Source organism: Merops nubicus, unplaced genomic scaffold (assembly GCF_000691845.1).
Source record: "Merops nubicus isolate BGI_N331 unplaced genomic scaffold, ASM69184v1 scaffold15694, whole genome shotgun sequence".
Lineage (NCBI taxonomy): Eukaryota > Metazoa > Chordata > Aves > Coraciiformes > Meropidae > Merops > Merops nubicus.
Window position 1 is genome coordinate 3916 of NW_008605028.1, and position 21237 is coordinate 25152.

The 21237-nt window shown below is 36.3% G+C and overlaps 1 protein-coding gene across 1 annotated transcript in view; it reads right to left on the reverse strand.

The window, feature by feature from the left end:
* Positions 1-340: 340 nt before the first annotated feature.
* ZDHHC17 (zinc finger, DHHC-type containing 17) overlaps positions 341-21237 on the reverse strand; it is a 57580-nt gene continuing 36683 nt past the window's right edge. The window contains exons 10-16 of the mRNA XM_008939219.1: positions 17719-17843; positions 14263-14325; positions 12938-13031; positions 8609-8692; positions 8062-8219; positions 5386-5480; positions 341-3503 (exon numbers count right to left, since the gene is read on the reverse strand). Coding sequence (XP_008937467.1) covers positions 3365-3503; positions 5386-5480; positions 8062-8219; positions 8609-8692; positions 12938-13031; positions 14263-14325; positions 17719-17843 — 758 coding nt within the window. The 3' untranslated portion in view covers positions 341-3364. The remainder of the gene's footprint in view (positions 3504-5385; positions 5481-8061; positions 8220-8608; positions 8693-12937; positions 13032-14262; positions 14326-17718; positions 17844-21237) is intronic.

Below are 21237 nucleotides of genomic sequence, written 5' to 3' on the forward strand. Positions count from 1 at the left end.
TCAAATGTCATTCCATATGTACATCTGGCCACCTGAAAGGTCCCCTAGAAGAATTCTCCTGTTAGAAACAGTACTTTGCCAGCATGCTTTGCTCAAAAGAAAGGAGTATCTAATTGGTAACTAACTGTAAGTACAAAGGTGTACTTTACCAAAAGTCAATGTAGTTGTTGACAGGATTTCACATTCTGGGTGCTACTTTTAAGAGACCTGTAAATCTTACTGGAAAGACGGTGCTAAAACAAGATGCAAGAGAGCAGCTATTTTCTCACAGTACAGCTTCTGAAATTGGATAGAAACAACACTGTGTGAAATCACATCCCAAGTCATGACAAACACTGCATCTAAGAGTCAATATTTATTTGATTAATAACTTACAAAATTGAACAGATTTAATTTATGTAAGGAGAGCTAATTTATTAAACATTTTACAGATTTTTTTTTTTTGTTCACAATGTAATACATCAAGATCTTGACAGTATTAAAATAATACTTGGCACAGTTATAAATAAAGAATATACAAAAAAAATCCATAGCTTAAAATGTAGTGATGCTGTTTTACACATTAATTAAAAAAAAAAAATAAATCTGGTGGATATCAAAGAATACAGAAACCTGCAAAGAAACAGCACATGTTTAGGGCCAAGACAAAATTCCCATTTATTCTACCTATGTCAGATTAAGTTGGTCTGATCTGCTGTTGGACTGGATCAGCTTTGCTATGTTTCAGAAGCAATACAGTTTTGGTTGAACGAATTAGAAGTTTGATAACTTGACAGAAAAACGCTGCATAGTTGGCTCCCCCCTGCTTGATTTTATGATTTCACATCAAACAACTCAGTGTTACTCAAGACAAGTTACATTTTGCACTGGAAACTTCATACAGCCCAAATCCATATATGCAAGTTAGTTTTCATGACTACCTACTACTGCTCAAATTCCGCAGGTCTCAACAAAACTGTCACCAGAGAGCTATGAACACATAAATGGTGCAGAACTCGGGACGTGCTACCGAAGATCACCTCTTCTTTCTGCAGACATTTTTGACAGGGACTGCATGACACAATTCATGGCAGTTAATGCTGCTGGGCAACTAAAACAAAAACTTGTATCACGTACTGAACTGCTCTTCTGGTGTCAGGGGACATTTAATAAAGTGGACTGAAGTTCTTCAAGTCAAGTGACCCCCAACAGAAACGTGGGGAAAAAAAATTAACAAATATGCAGAATGTTACTGGTGAATAAAAAACAACTGTGTAAAGTCTTCATGTTTTATTTTTATTAGAAAAAAAAATGTGAATAACTGATGTCAACTGTTTTCACTGAAACAGAACGTGCCTTTGTTAGGATTACAAATTTTGTCTGACAAAAACAGCAAAAGCTTTTCTTGCCACCCCTCGCCCAAACCCCTCCTATTAAAACTGTGTCCAAGACGATGTTGATTTTTCCAGTATTCAACATTCAAGTACTCTGATGCTGCACTTCTGTAAATCCTGATATCTGGTACTTGCAAACTAAGTGTGAGTCTTGAGATCAATGAACAACTACAGAAAAAATGTTTACTTGCAAATACTGAACATCAACTATTTACAGTTTCACTGCTCCTCTCACTAAGGCAAGGGCTGGGAATACCACTAGATTGCTTTATTACCTGTAATCTGCATATTACAGAAAACGCTAATTTTGCCAAGCATCAAACATGCAGTGAATTTGCAGGGCGTAACGCCTATTAACAGCAATATTGAACATCACTAAAAGCTCATTAGATATCTTCCTACACTTTTTTGGTTGAATAAAATGAAAATGAGCAGCTTTAAATACACTAAACACACACTCACGGAGAGAAAACTATTTGATAAATTATTTATATACAGATACACATTCTTTACACTGGTCTCAGACATCTGCTTTCAGGTCCCTCCCCACACTCCCCTCACAGGTTTCTTGAACCACTGGGTTGCTACAGCACTTAGAAGAGAACTAACCTGATTCTCAGTCTCTCTGTAAACAATAGTTAAGGAAGCAGTGAACAATTCACTATGAGTATATGAAAACACCATAACAAAAATCAGTGCATCACATTCAAGAAAAGCCCCTTTGGAATGCCATTTCAGATCATTCCTTACCTTCCAAACAGATCTGTAGCATGAGAACTTAAAAAAAGAAATTAAGGGTGATTTCCATATGCCAATACACCACCTTCTTCGGAACGCTGCCTAACATTTCCCATGTGCACATGCTATTATAGGTACTTTATATTTTTTTTTTTAAGTTTGGTTTCCATTGTACATCCAAACAAAATAAGCGTTTCAGACAACTTTGGGTTCTTCTTCTGCAGTTGTGTTCAATTTTAAACTATCTAGGCTTTTTATAATGGAGATTTTTGCTTTCACATCTGTGGTTTCCCCCATGCAATTTCTCTTCCAGCATGTCTCCAATTACACTACACCGTACTGTATGAGGACCAAACCTAATTTTGAAACATTGACAGCTTGTAAGTTGCTTACACAATTACTTCAAAGATAATGATTTTTTTTCCACTTTTCCCCTGAACATTATTATATACTGTAGTCTAGTTTCACAGGTGTATCATGCACTTAATCAGGCCTTTAACTTGGACAGAAGAGCATTCCTTATTTGCGCAATTATTTCAGGCTATATAGTCTCAGGACAGGGTTATTACAAGGATTTGGTTGCACCACTAACTGGTGGAAAAACAATCACCAAAAAATGTGGGCAACATATTTTTTTCTTAACATTACCTGATGTGCCCTACTGCTAGAACTTAACACATTACAGGGGATTCCCACCACATGATGTTTATACCGGTATCGAAAAGCACATTTTTCAATGTACATAATGTTACAGAAAATCTGTATGGAGAAAAAAAAAAAAATCACATTACAGGGACTACAACATAGCGATCAGTGAACTCTGCATCATGAAATTTAGTTTTGTATTCTAGGTACTTGTTTCAGTGGAATTATTCATACTGGGAAATAAGTTTTTCTGTTCAGAACAAGGTAACTACTTACGCCAATACTTCAATAATCTCATGCTCCATTGTGAAAGACCTTAAACAAAAAACCCAACAACAAATACTGTGAATATGCTGTCGTGAATAATTCTCACGTTAAGAACCGTTAAAATCCCTTTTTGATCTTCCTCCTCTTCCTTACCAGGTTTGGCAGTTTATTCTGTCCATTTTGACTTTTGTTAATAAAATTCTGACGAAGAGAAGGTACCTTATGATTCACCATCAGCCCTACACATAGCATGCTACTCCTTAAGGGATACGGATCCGAGAGAGAGAGAAAATTCCTCAGGCACCACTCAGATATGATATGCTCACAGGACGAGGGTGGTGCTACACCAGCTGGTAGCCTGATCCTGAAGTTTGGTCATATTCTATTGTATACTGCCTTGTCCAGTCCACGATAACAGGCCGAAAAAGACCACAGCATCTGAATTCAAAGAAGTCTATAATGTTTCTTATACATCCGTGGCTAAAAAGAGAACAAACCCACATGTTAGTAAGCAATATCACAGCTCACCTAACAAAGACACCATTTTTTGTCCTCCTACAAGTTCAATTCTTCACCCTTTAAGTTCCTCACTGTAGAAAATGAATTCAGTTCAGCATTATCTTGGTGCTTGCTGATGAGCAATTGTGAGATAAGGAGTAATCACCACAGTGGTGAATGTTTGATCCTTGGACAAAACCAAAACACTTTCTTCCACTATCTACCAAAACTGCATAGAGAAATGTAACATTATTGGCAGTGCCCCATCAGACAGCATACCACAGTAATTCAGATCCATTTCTAGGAGGAAAGTTGCATTGCAAGGATGGATGCAAAACAAAACAGCATGAAGTGAATGTTTTCCTAGAATAATTTTAATTTTTGTTAATACCTATTTCTGTCACACATATGGGTTCACCAGCTGCAGGTCTAAGATAAATTAAGTCCCTAGACAACACAAAATTAAGAAAGCATTATCTGAATTAAATGAACTATTCAAGTGCTTTCTGCTGCTGAATCAATTAGTTGTCACATATTTAAGATGCCTACATCGAAATTCCAGCATGTTTGTTTTTAACTTAATTACACATGGGCTGAATAGGTCAGTTTTCTGGAAGAGCAGCTCTTCTTATGCTATATGCAAGAGCAGGTCTAAGCAACAAGGAGATGGCAACTACTTGATGCTAATGCTTCATTTGATACGCGATGCCAAGTCAGTTATTTTACACATCTGGTGTTATTTTCAGGAGTCATTTTTATACTAGCAGATCTTTCAGTGAAAATGGTTTGTGAATGTGACATTAATCTGGGGATAAAGCCTGCAGCTTTTTCCTATCCCATGGACCACCCTGTATTCTTCAGGCAAAACAACTGGCTGGTTTTGTTACAACTCTAATCTGTAGGAAGACTGCAGCCACAGAGACATGCTTGTCTGCTTCTCACTAAAAGTTCTGTATGGAGAGATAGTAAAACCAGATCTCACAGATTTCTGGTACAAAAATCAACCTGCAACAATAACTCCTATTGCCTGTTCTCCTGGACGTCACCTGAAGGAGCAGCAGCTCCAACAGGAGACACAGCATATGCAGCAGTATGAGACATGCTTCTGTCCTTTGCAACATGCCCTCAAGCCACCCATATACCAGCCTCACGCCTTCATTTATTTCCTGCTTTGGATCCACAAGCTGCTGCATGCTGCCATAGTCCTGGTGCTATTTCACCCCTGAGCTTCCCTCTTTCAGCTTACACCCTCATCACTACAGAAACCAGGATCCCAACCAAACCTTTACATACTGATACCCTGAAGCCTGTGTCTCACCCATGCAACACCTGCTTTCAGTTCCTGGGACATTCTGCTGCCCTTCCCCACAAACAGCTCTGCCCATGCTCTTCCCCCCAAGTAGGAAGGAAGTGCTGCCTCTTTTCTCACCGTGAAAAGAGCAAGGGGAGCTGCTGCACAGAGGAAATTCAACAGCACATTAAGTAACAATCAGAAGAAAGAGCTTGGTGCAAAAGTGAAGATCCCGGTCAACACTGACACCATGCAGTAAGCAACTACCTCTGGTGTGGGCATCTGATTTATAAAGAGGAAAAAATTTCCACAAACTCTGCAGCAAAATACGACCACTGCTGGAAAGCACTCTTTTCTGTGACTATGCATCCACGTCTGGAGTCACTACAAAACATTCACCACTTCCTTTAACTGGATAGAAGGTGTTACTGTAAAAACAGTTGAGAGATTCAGCACTCCAAGTGGTGACGATACTACACAAGTATTTAGCTATGTTCTGTTTCAATGAGCTGTGCAATTCAAACCTAGGCAAGACAACACAAATAAGAAGTATGTTTACACTTTAAAACTTACTTGAATGGGCTTTCAATAGATGTGGTTGTAACTTTAAAGTGCTTGTATCTTCTTGCATTCATTCTTTCATTTGTTGTGATACCCAAGCAAGATATCTGAAGACAGGAAAAAGAGTAAGCAATTTCACTCACGTAAGAACAGGCAAACAAGCCCTGCATGAGCCAGGTTGAAAAAAAGAGGAATAAAAGTACTGGTTTATATTCCTTCTTTTAAAGAAGTAATTTTTGTCTGGGGAAATTATCAGGTCCCAACAAACCACCACACATGAGCTATGCCAGATGGTGCAAAAGGTTTAACTTCAAAATTGAACTCATAATCACCTGTGACTCCTTAATTCATAAAAAAGAGATTCCTTTGCTATATTGTCAGCTGAAGCATACTGGAAATAACAGATTCAGGAGTTACTTTACACTGCATCTGAATGACTTCCTTTTCCTTCTGAGATTCTAGGTACAGCTCCAGTAATATATTTCTCCCCATTTATAAATTTGTTGCAGGAATATAACTTTCTGTCCGCAAGACAAAAAGATGAGCAGAAAAAAAAAGTTTGCTATTGCTTGTGGTTTTTTTCCTTTTTACAGAATCACTTGGCCCAAAGGCAATGATTTTCTGTAACAGCTTTCCAATGGCATTAGCCTAATAAGGGTATCTTAGGTAAAAATAGTTTACAGAAAAATGATGTAACTTGGAAACAAAGATGTGAGAGCTCCCTTAACAGCTTTATACCACAGGAAGATAAAATCTTGAAATTCCTAACAAAACACAAAAAGTCAACTCTGTTGCAAGTTACAGAAGCAAGAATGTTAAAAAAGTTAAGTTTGGGTGGCTTGCTGCATTTGGATGTACTTGTGTCAAGCGTTTCCTTCACCTCCATGAGACCCAGTGAACTTTCATGTCTATATATACCTAAAGAGGCTTTCAAGGGCCAGGTTTTATACTATTTTTAGAAGACAGTAGCTAGTGTTTTGACAGTAACTCTGGCCAGTTCAGTAAGAAGGGCAAGTACAAACTTTATGATGAAGAGGAAAATAAAAAGCAACAAGAGTAGGGTCTATGCAGTTACAAGTCAGAAGGAGGAGTTTAGAGAATATCAGTTTCATCATTACAGCAAGCTCCAAAGAGGATTGCCAAGAATAAACTTAAGTTTTGTACGCATGAAACTCAGAAAATCCAGTACTATGACTGTGTATTCGGTTTTCATTTTTCCAGGATTATTAAAAGAAGTCAGACGATAGAAATATTACGCTTCATTACACTATGATACAAAACACTATGTGATGTATTTTTCCACGTGGCATGACTAGAATGACAGAATCATTAAGGCTGGAAAAGACCTCCAAGATGATCAAGTCTTCAATCAACATGACCGTGCCCACTAAACCATGTCCTGAAGTACCACGCCCACATGTTTTTTGAACACCTCCAGGGATGGCGACTCCGTCACTTCCCTGGGCAGCCTGTTCCAATGTTTCACCACTCTTTCAGTGTAGAAATTCTTTTAATATCCAGTCTAAACCTCCCCTGGTGCAACTTAACCTCATTTCCTCTTGTCCTATCACTTGTTACTTGGGAGAAGTAAGCAACACCCACCTCACTCCAACCTCCTTTCAGGTAGTTGTAGAGTGCAATAAGATTTCCCCTCAGCCTCCTCTTCTCCAGACTAAACAATCTCAGACCCTTCACCATCTTTGTTGCACTTCCCTGGACCCACTCCAGCACCTCAACGTTTTTCTTATACTGTGGTGCCCAAAACTGAACATAGTACTCAAGCTGTGCCCTCACAATTCAAAGGTTCATCTCTATGTAGACAATATTAATAGGAATCCTCAATGGGGAACTTAATGGATCAGGATAGAAGTATGATGGAAGGCTCTCTGAAAAGTTACATGCTTATTCTGCTAGAAGTCTGGTGGGTTTAACTGCTTTGAAAGCCACCTGAAATACATCTAGTTACCTCTGCTCACTTGTCTAGGGCAGGAAAGACCTCTGAGAGACTGAATGGCTCTTGCTCATATGTATAAAGACTTGTTTAATAGTTAACTATAAATATTATAGAGAACAGAGGACAAAATTGAAATTTCCTGAAAAGTTTTACCTAAACCTTAAAGGATTATTTTTATTTCAAGGATCTTTGGTAAGGTTAAATCAGTAAGTCTCATGGTTTGTTAATCACAGGTCATACTGAAAGATTTTCAAGTCATACTTAAAGACTTTCACTATGACTTGTCTTTCCTCAAAAAGGATAACAAAAAGCTTAGGTTTGCTCATATTACAGTACAGTAATGCAGTCTCAAGTCACACTGAAGCAGTGTAAGAAATTACTGCATCTCCTCTGAAGTTACTACCCTCTTCCGTTAATGACATACTGCATTATTTCAAGTTCAGCCCACAAATCTTATTCTCTCTTAGTCTTTATTGCCTTTCTCTGGTCTGTTTTGTTGTTTTGTCTTTCTGAGAATGCAAAGCAGGAGGTAAGCAAGGTAAGCATTTTAACCTCTTGCCAAAAAAAAAAAAAGGCCCAAGTAAATTAGAAGTGAACAATGTCTAATATCCAGAGACGACAGATGTTTGCCTCCTCCAGCATGGCTGAGAGACTGAACACTTGGTCCTGCATAGTGAACATTACATTTTAAATGACAAAACTACTTCGTATTCTTATGAAGTGCTCTTTCATACCTGATACAGCTGGCACATGAGTAATACAGCCACCCACATGAAATGAAAAACACTGTTTAGAAACATCCAAAACATCCATGGAGAACAGGTAGCAATCTGAGTGATATAGGTCCAAAAGCCATCCTTTGCATAACTTGTCTCACAGTGGAACCCCCAGTCTAGAGAAAAAACAAAGTGTCAAAACCCATACAAAAGATTTAAGATATGTCTACTGTACATCAACATAACACCCACTTTATAATGTATTAAACAAGAAAATGACAATGTGCCAGAAGAATTTTACTTGCTTTCTCTTCCTTTCCCAACTCCTTGAATACATGACATATGCACATACTCGGCTGTGGTAAAGAAAAAAAAAAAATCTAGGACAAGAAAAACATCATCTTCTAACTTTAAATACCCAGTATAATCAATTATTAATATGCAGATCAATTCCAGAATAAAAGTATCCGAAACTCTGATAAGGCAGAAATCTCTAAAATTCCATATCAGGAGATAAAGTATTTATAAGCAATTTTAAAAAAGCCAAAATCACACATTTACTCACAAGAGACACATCCATAAATCATCCAGCAGATCATAAAAAGCAGGAAGAACAGGTATCCCATAAAATAGCGATGGTTCCCTGCTCCTGAAGTTGCACAACAAGGTTCAGATTACTACACTTTCAGAAGAAAGACAACACTACAATAGAAAGTTCAATTGCTTGCTTAAAAGTACTGCTGATTATTATATACAGAAACATCACTCTCCAACAGGAAGCCAATATAGCTTTAAGACAGTTAAATTAGCTGGTTTACTTTTTTTCCTTCACTTCTCAGAAAAAAAAGCAATGTTTGATTTTCTTCAATTTCTGTCACATTACAGCTGCAATTCATACAAATGTATTTCATTTGTAACCTCCTTCATGAGCTAATAAAATTATCGATAGACGATATTTAGAACAATGTTTGTGACAGCTGTTGCAGAGCCCTGAACAGCCAGGAGTTACACATCAATACATACTTTTAAAATTCCATTAAAAAATTGCCAGACTGCAGAGTTCATTTCCTTAACAGAAATAGAAATATGAATACAGAACCTCCCTTGATAATAAGCTAACTCACAACTAGCCTGCTTAAGTTAGCTAAAATTAAAATATCTAACAGAACTTGTATAACACATACATGTAACTGAACAGATGAGGCCTAACAACATGGCTAAAATAATAACTGGGATGCTTGAGACAGAATTGAAGTGTAAGAAAATATAGTTACTGAAAGACTGATCTATTTTTAACCTTAGTAGAGCTAAAAAGATGCCACCTATGCAAGTACATCATAATTCTGAAGTACTCAGTCTTCCTTCTGTTTGTAAAATATGTCCACTGTAGCAACCTTCCAACAGCTCTAAGCTGTAAACTAAACCCACAGAGATGATAATGGGCTACAAAGATTTGGCTGTCATCATCTACCAGCACAGCATTTACTTCTTCATTATGTCAAATGTTTTGCCTGCTAAAACAAGAGCATCCTCTGGAGGCAGAAAATAATCAAGTGCTTTTAGCAAGTGAACTGAAAGATTGCATAAATAAGAGATGAGGAAAAACACACATAGGACACAAGCTAGACTAAACACAAGACACTTCCTTGAAAATCAAGCAAGTTCCTTCAGACATGAAATATGTTGTAACATTGCCTTCAATCACCTAAGAGCATATGAGAAACAGTGTTGGGAATGTCCCTAAGGTATCACTTTCATTTGCATTCTGAATAACAGAACTGTTCAGTTTCACAGAGGATGCTTTTCTGTGTTAAAAAAAACACAGAAGTTAAACAGTGACCATGGGGTCCATCTGAGAGGCATCTGATGAGGTGCTCCTTTCAATAGCATCTACCATGATACTAAACCAAATTCTGCTCAACAAGAAATCCATCTCTACTTGGTAAAAACATACATGGACCAGTTAAAACTATAAATGAGACAGGTACAATCTCTGTGATAGTTAAAAAGACTTTGGAAAAAGAGGACAAACCGCCCTTCTTCTGTATCTTAAATAAGACTAAACAAAACACAGCACTATCCTCTACAGTTTCACCCTGGACTGGCAGGAATACAGCCAGTTATCCTCCACAGTTAAAACAATACTGTCACAATTGGTGCTGACTTCTTTTGTATGCTTGTGCTTACATTATACATAAGTAATAACATATAACAACAACTGACTTTTTGCTTATGGAGTTACATTGCATGATTCAGACAGCCTGTTCATTTCTTTGTCTTTCCTACTTTTAGTTCCTTGGAGAATAATCTTTACTGGGAGGAAAAGTTACTCATTACTCTAAACCATAAAATAATTTCTCATACATACAAGGGCCCACCTTCTGAGTCACTATTATCAGAAGAATAATTCAGTACATTGTCAGCATAACCTATGTGGCAGAAAGGTTTAAAATTTGGCTGTCTCCTTTCATGCTATTACTTGGAAACTAGATTTCTGTTGCAAGTCTGCTGCTTGTATTTGAAACATAACTACAAGTTTAATAAAATCTGTTATTTTTCCATTTTCAAATAATCAGCTGTAAAACACATAATGCTGTTTTGATATTCCACTAAAAAGTTAAGTATAATCACCCTTTAGAGACTTGCTTACTGTAATTTTAGAATCATAGAATCATTTAGGTTGGAAGGAACCTACAAGATCATCAAGTCCAACCATTGAGCCATTAGGGCTCTAAAGTCCTCCGCTAAAACAGATCAGAATCTGTCAGGGTTGGAAGGGACCACAAGGATCCCCCAGTTCCAACCCCTCTGCCATGAGCAGGGACACCTCCCACTAGACCAGGATGCCCAGAGCCTCATCCAGCCTGGCCTTAAAGACCCCCAGGGATGGGACCTCAACCACCTCCCTGGGCAACCCCTTCCAGGGTCTCACCACTCTCATGGTGAAGAACTTCTTCCTCACTTCCAGCCTGAGTCTGCCCACATCCAGCTTTGCCCCATTCCCCCTAGTTCTGTTGTTACTCAATATCCTAAAAAGTCCCTCCCCAGCTTTCTTGTAGGCCCCCCTACATATTTAACTAAAATATCATAGGCACGATTAAAATAATTTGTCCCAACAGCCAATTTATTTATTTCTCATATAGTCTTCACTTTTTGTCAGCCTCTTCAGAATGGTAAAAATATTCTCTCAGTCTCTTTATTTGACAATTTTTATCCCCAAAGGATTTACTTTAGAGTGTCTGTACACACTCTTACAATATTTCTCAGTCCTATCTTTAGTAAAATTCTTATCCTTCTAACACATTCAAAGAAAATCTGTGTAAAACATTTCCAAATGCCACCTTTCCAGAAAGACGTGATTCATGCTTCCCTTTTTGGCCAACATACCATGAATGGTGTTTTAAGAATGGATGTTGTTTTGGTTTTGATCCTCTGCTCAGAGTCAGCAATCCGAGAGAGACAGAGAAGCAATATAAGGTCATTTAGACCATCACTCCCTCCAGTTCAGGGCTGTTCCCATAGTGTGATTTCCAGTGCTCTTTCCCAGCATACTTTTAAACTTCCTAATGTTTACTTTTACTGCCAGCTACCCCAGGCTGTACAAGACCACTAGTAGGAGGACTGTGCTTTTCCATCACCATGGTTTTTTAAAAACCATTTCCTCTACCAAACTTAATCCCATTACTCACACACTCTCTTATTAGACACAAACTAAGGTCTTTCTTCCCCCATCTGTTTTTTTATACTTGTTCCAGTTAGTGATTAAAATACTGGATCTTTCTGTCCCATTGAGAAATACTCCTCAGCACACTTGCAAAACTAAGTGCCACTAAATGCTCTCTGAAACCTCAGCCCTGCTCCCCTGCCTGTTTTAATTTTCAAAGCCTTAGTTCTTCATTGTAGAACGTCTAAAATATAAATCAAAAGTAGCTCAGGTAGTAACATCAGTAGGAAATATAAAACAGAAGGGAGTGATAGAAGTCCATCTCAATGAGACTTTAGTGATGTTCTATTACAATTCATATCGTAAGACTAAACTACTGTCACTCTCCATTATTATATATATTTGGAACTACAACAAAGCATTTATTGGTCATTAGCTGTCAGTGAATCCAGGTTCTAATTCCCTCCTAAAGGTAAAGTTACCTCTGCTTGTAAGCTAAAGAAAAATAAAAACACAACAAACCAGTGAAGCAAGCTGCACCCATTTCCTAGCTGTGAAGTCTTCAGTGCTCCCTGCATAATAATGTCTTTCAAATAAGTTTCTCAGAAGTATGACAAGGAACAGTAGCATTTGGAGACTTTATTCCTGTTCTATATCTGTTCCTTTCATCATCACTATGGAGAATAAATGACTACCTGGAGAGTCATAAAAGAAGATAACTCAATGGGAAGTCATTCTGTATCTAACTGCTATAATCATGACATTTCTGAATACCTGTACTTTCCCATTAAATTACTGAGAATTATTGGGAAAGATGAAAATTTTTATCTTACGTAGTGGATAACGGGTCAGTTGTGGAATCAGTACATGACTTTTATGAAGATATTAAAAAGCATTAAAAAGTTCTGCATCTTTTAATTACCAGAGTTTATGTTAATAAAAATATATACATAGGGAACCATTAGACACAACAATTTGGAGGCTGAGTAGACAATACAAATGAGAATAATGCAGAAAAAAACTATACAGAAACAAAATTAAGCGCAAGGCTGAGATTTTTTTTTCCTTTTACCAGATGTTCTCAATATCTTTTTCTCACACTTTGGCAAAAAGCAAATCACTTTCACTGTGAAAAGAGGACAAAACCCTGCACAACACTCAGGGTTGATTTCAGAAGCTTTTACCTTCTTTATCTCTTAAGACAACATCCTACTTTAGCAAATTACTCACCTACACAGTTACCCACCCATGGGCAGTGGTGGTCAAACTTCGCTATACATCGATTGCAGACCCCACAGTGTTTAGACCTCACTGGCTTCCGTATCTGCAACGGTTATTGACACGTGTTCAGAAAGTAAAAAAAAAAAACACTGAAATATTTTAGATCAAAAATATACCCCAACCCTCTGTTTATATGTAAATTTGCTACTGTTAACCCCTTAGAGAACTTCAAACTTGTGGCTATTTTTTAAAGTAATCTTAACCATTAAGGTTAATCTATACACTAACACAAACATCTATACAATCGCATTTAAATGATTTTCACACTATTTTTGTCATACAAAGGATTTTTTTTTCCATGCAAAGTTCTATCACCTCCAGCTATTGAGCTTTGTATAGCAACCATCTCTATTTCAGCACTTTAGCAATGAAAACACAGAATGCGTTTGAGTTCCACAATTCTGTGGTATCATTCATAACTGAGCTCTAACACAAACTCCTTCAGTTTATTTTCTAAAAACAGGAATATGACTCAACAAGTGGAACTCTCTGGAATTTAAAACGCTAAATTAATCTAAACTTTTTTTTAAAGGTTATGTTTTGAATACATATAAGATGGCAATAAAAAAAGAACTGATATTAATGTGTTCTGAGATATGTATCTATACACACCTAATTCTTCAGGTGTCACATTTGTACATAATTTTCCAGATTCAGTTTTGGGAATATTATCATCATCCTGTTCTACGTAAGTCATAGCAATATGGTGCAACACTAATAATCTTATATATACTAGTTAACTTTCTAAAACAGAGATACATCACTTTTACTATGGTTACTAGTTTTTTTTCCTTAAGCAGTTACTTTCTTTTTAAATTTTCTGTGGTGAAAATAAGTATTATGTAGTCCAAGAAAAGTACTTGCTTGCAATTTGGCAAGCTTTACAAAAATTAAGATCCCCTCCCAATTTCTGCCAAATTGAGAAATACACTTCATTTTTAAAAATTATTTTACTTGTGGTGGAATGACACCTGTGATTTTCATAACTTTTTAGGTGTACAACCAATCACCTTAGTAGATATACTGGATAACTGGATTTCAACATTGGGAAGTTATTTCCACAGTAATAAGTTTTTTCCTCTTATTGTTGCACTTTTTTGTATACAGATATATTATTTACTGAAAACACCGCTTACATTAAAGATTACAAATAAATCCTGCCCTTGAAATTGCATTATTAAGGTTAAAAATGTGTTCAGTATAGGGACATCTGATTTTGGCCTAACATTTAAAAAAAAAAAATCAGTGCTGCAATTGATTAAAAAATACTCTACCAAGCAGGTACTGCAGAATATACTGAGGTCCAGACTTCCTGTCTCTGCAAGTTCTACTATCGTCTGCAGAAAAAAGGGGAAAAAAAATTTAGCATATAAACAAATGCTGACAACAACTGTAGAAGCTCCTTTTCAGAGCCAGGGATGTGAACACTATTCATATGAGGTACTTTTTACACAAAGGAACAACTTAAAGTCAGCTGAAACTGATTCTATATCTACTTTATTAAAACAATATGCACATCTGCTTCTAAATTAATTCTAGTTTATACTTACTCCTAGTCTATTTAGGTTTCATTGAAGGCAGGCTTATATTAATTATGATACATCCACACAGTGATTAGCACCAGTTTGACTACTCTCTTCCTAAATCCAGTAAAATTAATGCAGCTGAATTTCCAAACATGAAAACAAAACTAGGTAGCAGGATCAACCAGTCTAAAAATTACATTTTCTTCCCAGAGGTAACCCTTCAAAACCTTTAAATATCTATTGAACTCTTTCCTCAGATGTTGAAGCTTGAAGAAAGGAAAGCTATAATGCAAATCAAACTTCTATAAGAGTAAAGATACATTGAGATACAGATTATATATCTATAAGAGTACAGATAATGCTACACTTATGGGTCAAGTGGTACACACAAGTAGGTGTCACTTAACCCTACACACTAAAGGACAGGTTTTCTTATTTTCTTATTTTTGTTCATGGCTGGAAAAGAAGGAACTCATTATTCCATTAAATGGTTTCCAACAATTTTTAAAATTCAGCAGCTGAAATCATGCCATGTGAGACTTAAATAACATTTGCAACATATGGAAAATATCCTAAAAACATATTTTGCCAGAATAGCCTTCCCTGAACCGGAATGAATTTGCTCAGCATAAATAACTGAATGGGAAATAGATTAATCTACTCCTCCCTTTCAAACCACATATCTTAAGCATCAAGGTGGCTTCTAAATGCAGAAGCAATAAAACAGTCTTTACAAATATTTTCTCATCATAGAAATATAAACCTAACTTCCTGAATTAAAAGATGACCCCTAAGGTGGTTGTCCTGACTGAAGCTCCAGAAGTTTTCCTCCAAAATACTACACTTAACTGGCTTGGAAAAAAAAAAAATTACAGAAACTTTTACTCGAAGTAACCAATAAAAGTTAGAGTCAATGGACCAGGACTAAGTCAGTGTCCCAGTGCTTCCCCCTGTTGATCTCAGGTAAATGAGGAACAGTCTTTACAGTTTTATAACACTTTTAAGACCTGAAAATTGGACTACTTTTTCTCCTTGTTTGTTGTATTTCTTTGCTACTCGACCAGTATTCTCACCTCTACCACTCCAACCCTTCAGATCCCTTCTCCAACCAACCATTGCCATTCACAAGTCCTTCCATGTCCCTCTTGCAGCTTGCCAACTTCAGTACTCTATATTTCTTTCTCATTCCCCTCTGTCATTCCTCACTGCTCTAACATTGCCCACTATACGACTTGAAAATAAAGGTCCTCTCACAACAGTGAATAAACCAGATAAACAAAAAAAAAAAAAAAACCATGAGGCTTATCAACAATGATTTCAATGGTGATGGTGTGGCTTTTGATGCCTTAGACAATTTCATACAATATATGTTTGACAATTTCATCCACAGTTCCTCTGATTTCAGTCAGAGTACACACTACACTCCGAACTAATGAAAGATTGCACGAAAGAATGTACATGGTGTGATGCTCCACACTGGAGTTCAGTATCGTCCACAAGCAAGCCCTCAAAGCTCAGGAGAACAGAGCTGAACCACTCTAGCAGAACTCTCCTTCAAGATTACAGAATAGACCCAGGAATACACAAGTTAGAGCCACAATTTTTTGGTCTGTAAACATTGGATCTATTTCTGTGCTTTTGAACTATTAATATGAAAAACTGAGAACTGTATTCATTATATATTTACTTATTTTAAGAGTCATCTGGGTTATTTTGTAACACAGAAGGATATGACCTATCAGTAGAATAAACATCTGAAATTGTTGCTTATTACACATTTCCAAACATACTTAACTCAGTCATCTGGAATTGAAAGAATTTTTTGGTTGCTTATTTTAAAGCTGAAGGCTAACTCAACATAAAACATTTGGAGACAAATTACAAAACCACAAGGAAGCAGTACGCATGTAAGACATGTACCCCACAGTGGTTTATGCCCTGATAACAGCTGATTTTACTACTTGGTTAGCTGCAGTATAAGACATCCCAAACATTTATAGCCATGTGTGTCTGTCTGAAGAAGCTGCATCTTACAGTTCCTATCCAGGTCAGCAAGAGTTTTGTAAGCACACTTAGGCAAGCAGACCAAATGAATTGCAGATTTGTGCAGGTTGCTGAATCCAAAACAAAGCACAGTTGCTGACTCTTCTGTTTCATTTAGTCCAGTTGAAGAAAAAGAATTTAGGCTGGACCTTACATTGGCAAGTTTGCAATAACAGAAAGGGAGTATGCAAAACTAAATCTGCACACTGACTATCAGCAGAGTAATAATCTATCAGATTCTATTCTATTATAGAAGTTCTTCACTGTGAGGGTGATGACACACTGGAACAGGCTGCCCAGGGCTTTGAGCAACCTGGTCTAGCAGAAGGTGTCCCTGCCCATTGCAGCAGGGTTGGAGCTGGATGACCTTTAAGGTCCCTTCCAACCCAAACCATTCTATGATCAGTTTATCAATACATAAGGCCATAATTCCAAGTGTTTGCCGTCAATCCATAAAGTGTTTTCACAAATGAGCATGAAGTAGAAGCACAAAAGTCACTTTTGGTGGGATGTGAGCTTCTAGGAAACTTGCCCAAAATGGGGAAAAAAAAAAAAGTTTCTGCTCCTTGTATGATTTTGCAATATTTAATGCTGAGTTTGGCTGCTGAGGACAATGTACTTAAATTAAAAATGCTAACAAAAATGTTATAAAGTCTTAGAATTATATCATTAGATCTGCATTGGTGTATGTGTTGTTTGGGGGTTTTTTTTGTTTGTGGGGTTTTTTTTGTTTGTTTTTATCTTCAGCCTACTACTTTTAGACACAAAGTTAAGGAAAAACTAGACGTGATTTAAAATCTGGAAACTATTAACACTTACCCCATAAAGCGACATTTGTTTCAGTAAGACAAAACACCAAAGCTTCACATTTTCATTTCATCCAATTAACTGCTTTTTAAACTTTTTTATCTTGAAATATTCAGGTTGTCATTTTGTTACTCAAAATGACCTCAATGTAACTTTGGACCAGTAAGCACTTGAATATATATTCTAAATGTAAAAAAAGAAACCTGGATGGCAAGTGAAAGGAAAACTTGTCAACATTTTAGACCTTTTGTTATAAAACTATTCATCGAAATTTCATGTTCTTAACAGCAAGCTACTCTGACACAGTAGTGGCAGGCTGTTGAAGGTAAGGTTTCACATATCTCCTGGCTTTACCTTTTTCTTTTGTTCTTCTGTGGCTTTGATGATTCCCGGATCAGATTTCCATGATTTTCCAAAATTGTAGAAAAGTGCAACGCTATTAGCAAGGAATGGAAGATGTATAAAGAAAAAATTGAGATGTGTTTGAAGTCAAGGAATCTAAAGTTTAATATCAAATTTTCTCTTGAAAAAAAATAAGTCTGACATAAAATGCATTTAATTGGTACGAATGCCCTTGAGTCACTTCCTTCTGATTTTACAAAATTCAGCACTGCTGTAAGGACTAGCTTGGCACTCAGTATTTTCTATTGCTGTAACTCGAAAACTTAGTTTATAAAATGCTGTTCTCCATGAAGCATTTTTAAAGCAATTACCCTTCTAGAAAATGAATAACAATAGTTCAGTTTTTTGCAATTATATTCCCTTTTAAATAAAACAAATTCCATGAAATTTATCTCCTTTAAAGTATTTCCTGTTTTCATAATAAACATTTCAAAGCTCCATGTTATAAGATAAAAATAAGATTTGACTGCCTATGTCTTCAGTGGCTTGAATTTCCCATTAGGTCACAGAAAGGGCTGTTTCTAGCCATAGAAGGAACTGTGCTGCAACACGCACTGCTGCATGGCAACCACATTGCAACACCACTGATCTCCAAGAAAGGCACTCTCTGAAACCTGCTCCTATAAGGCAATACCCATATTTTACCTTGATGAAAGTTATTTTTAACATACTAATACATCTAATACTCACAACACAACAGGATTTAGTATTTTCTGGAAGAGTTTAGAAAATCAATTACCATATAAAGAAACAAAATAACCTTTAGTTTAAAGATGTTTCCTGTGTTGAAAGATGTTCCAAATAATATGCCTAGTCTTACAACACTTGTACATTTCTTCACAGAATTGAAACATTTCTTAGCAATGATGCTGAAAAAACAAATACTTCAGACATGCCTCTTCCACAAATGGTGGAAAACTATTTGCTCTGATAAACACACAAAAGACTCGACCAACTGACTAAAGATATCTGTCAGCTGTCAGCCATAACTCGAAGGAGATGCCATATTTGACAAAGGTGTCGTGGCAGAAACTTCTGTAGCACTATCCAGGCACAAAGGACACATATTACACCTCCTCAATCACTGTACACTCATGTTACAGTATATCCTGAGTAACTTAGATGAATATTTCTCTCCATGTCAGTCATTAGAAGTTCTACTGTAAAGTTTAATACATTGTGTTTGCACTGCTACAAAGCCCTGCATAGAAGACTTAAACCCAAGCATTACATGACAATCTGTACTGAACTGGTATATAACACTTTGAAAACAACACCAAATATTTCCCCATGCTTAGAAAAAAAAATCCTATTTTGAAGTTAGAATAGATGCTCAAATATATTCTACTAGATATCTACAAGTATATTCTGCTCTGACTATTCTTGGAAAAAACGTCTACTGATGATATAAGGCAATAGTAAGAAAAAAATTACATAAATAGATCTACATAGTACATATATAAGCAAATATAAAATTAAAACAAAACAAACCAACAGAATTTCTCTAGTATAAAAATATCTCAAATCCTTCTACACTTCTCTTGTCATGTGAAAGCACCCTGAAATATCAAGGCCTCTTTTTGTCTTCTGAAATGCTAACAAAGCCTCATTGTTCATGTGAAGTGTATCCCAAATAACTTTTTTTCCTTCTGCTGGGGGGAGAAATTGCCTGTGAATTTCCAATAAAAATATATTGGCCAGTTCAGTTAGGATTTCAATCATGTACCCTATAGAGTAATTAATCTTTCATCTAACAAGCCATTTCCAGCAAGGTTATAATAGAGGGAAAAACCCACCAGCTATACCATAACCTAAATAACAACAGTTCTAATTGAAACATTACAGATGAAAAGCTCTAACTTTAACATTCATACAATCTAATGTCTTCCTATTTTTCTCCTGAAATTATCTGCTGCCAAGAATAAGCTGTTACAGCTTATTTGTACAGCTAGAAAAATTTTACATTATCTTTAGAATACTAAAAGTATCACTAGGGTGCTTTTAACAACAGCAAAAATTGTTTTTTCATTAAAAATACCTTAATCAGATACCTGTTATAAACAAAGGTAGGAATTAAAAAAATTATATGTCCCACTCCTAATTACTACATGTCATATCTAGACTGTTAAAGAAGACAGAGAAAAGAAAAAAATTACTTTTTATAACCTTAAAATGTTGAAATTGTTTTTTTCACCAATACAATTTGCACAACCTGTGTGATAAAGAAGCTGTCCACGGAAACAACCCACGAGTAGAAATGCAGTGTGCAGAATTTTTCTGAACTTACTCTTCACCCATTTTACGCCATAAAACACAGAGAACAGAACAGACTTAGACACACGGAGTCTAGGTAGATAACAGTAACAAAAGAAGCCTCATCAGACTAAGTATTTATTAGGCAACATCCATTTTTAATTAATTGAAGCTCTGCAGATTTCATTACCATCTGTTCCGCCCCCACACCCTCCCCCTTTTATCTATCAATCTATCTATCTGCCTATCTATTTTTAATTCACAAAGATTATTTAGACATGGGAACAGAAGTTCTGGATAGCTAGACCTAGGGTTTGGATTTTTGTGTTTGGTTCCTCTGGAAATATGGCTAGTGGCTTCTTTCATTCTGCATGCAAGGCTTTTTTACTGTTTTCCTAAAGCTAATTTTGGTAACATAAATGTTTTGTTATTTTAACTGCTTCATTGTACCAATTGGCTTGTTACAGTTTTTAAAACACTATGCTATTGTAACAGCTTTGTGAAAGTATGAAAATCATCATGAATTCTCTTACATCCAGTTTTTAAAATGATCCCTAGTTGGAAAAGTATGCAGTGCTTATTTTCTTTCAGTGAAAACCCATCAATACATAGAAGTACCTTTGAAATAAGACAATCAATACAGTACTAGTCAATGATAAATTATTTTTAAAAATATAAATCAGCTTACATAATCTCATTATTTTAGCATTGCAAGTAGTATGCTACACCAAGAAAGCTTAATTAATGAAAACTGCATACTCACATTTGCACCAAATGGAAGTGGTAGAACCAAAATAAATACTGTGAATATTTGGGATTACAGCAAACCCTGACATCTTAGAAAAACAGATCAGTATAAGACACTTCTGACATAACAGTCACTATTTATTCAGCTGGAATTGAGAAGACTGTATGAACAACTGAGACATGAACTTGGCACATGTGCCTGAGCTTTTACAAAAACACAAAAGAACACTCTACCTGTTAATGCTAATGAAAAAGGATGAAATGTGAAATTCTCAATTCATGTTATTAAAAGCGTACTTTAAAGCCTTTTTTTCCCCCTTCAAAAAAAGAACTAAATTAAAATACAGTGATTTAGTGTGTAGGATTTTTAAGTTTTTTTTTCCCCTGCTCTGCAAACAGTAGGTTACAATATACTAGCAGAGCAAGATGTAAGTATCCTTTGTTACAGGAAAACGAGTCAAAAGAATGCAG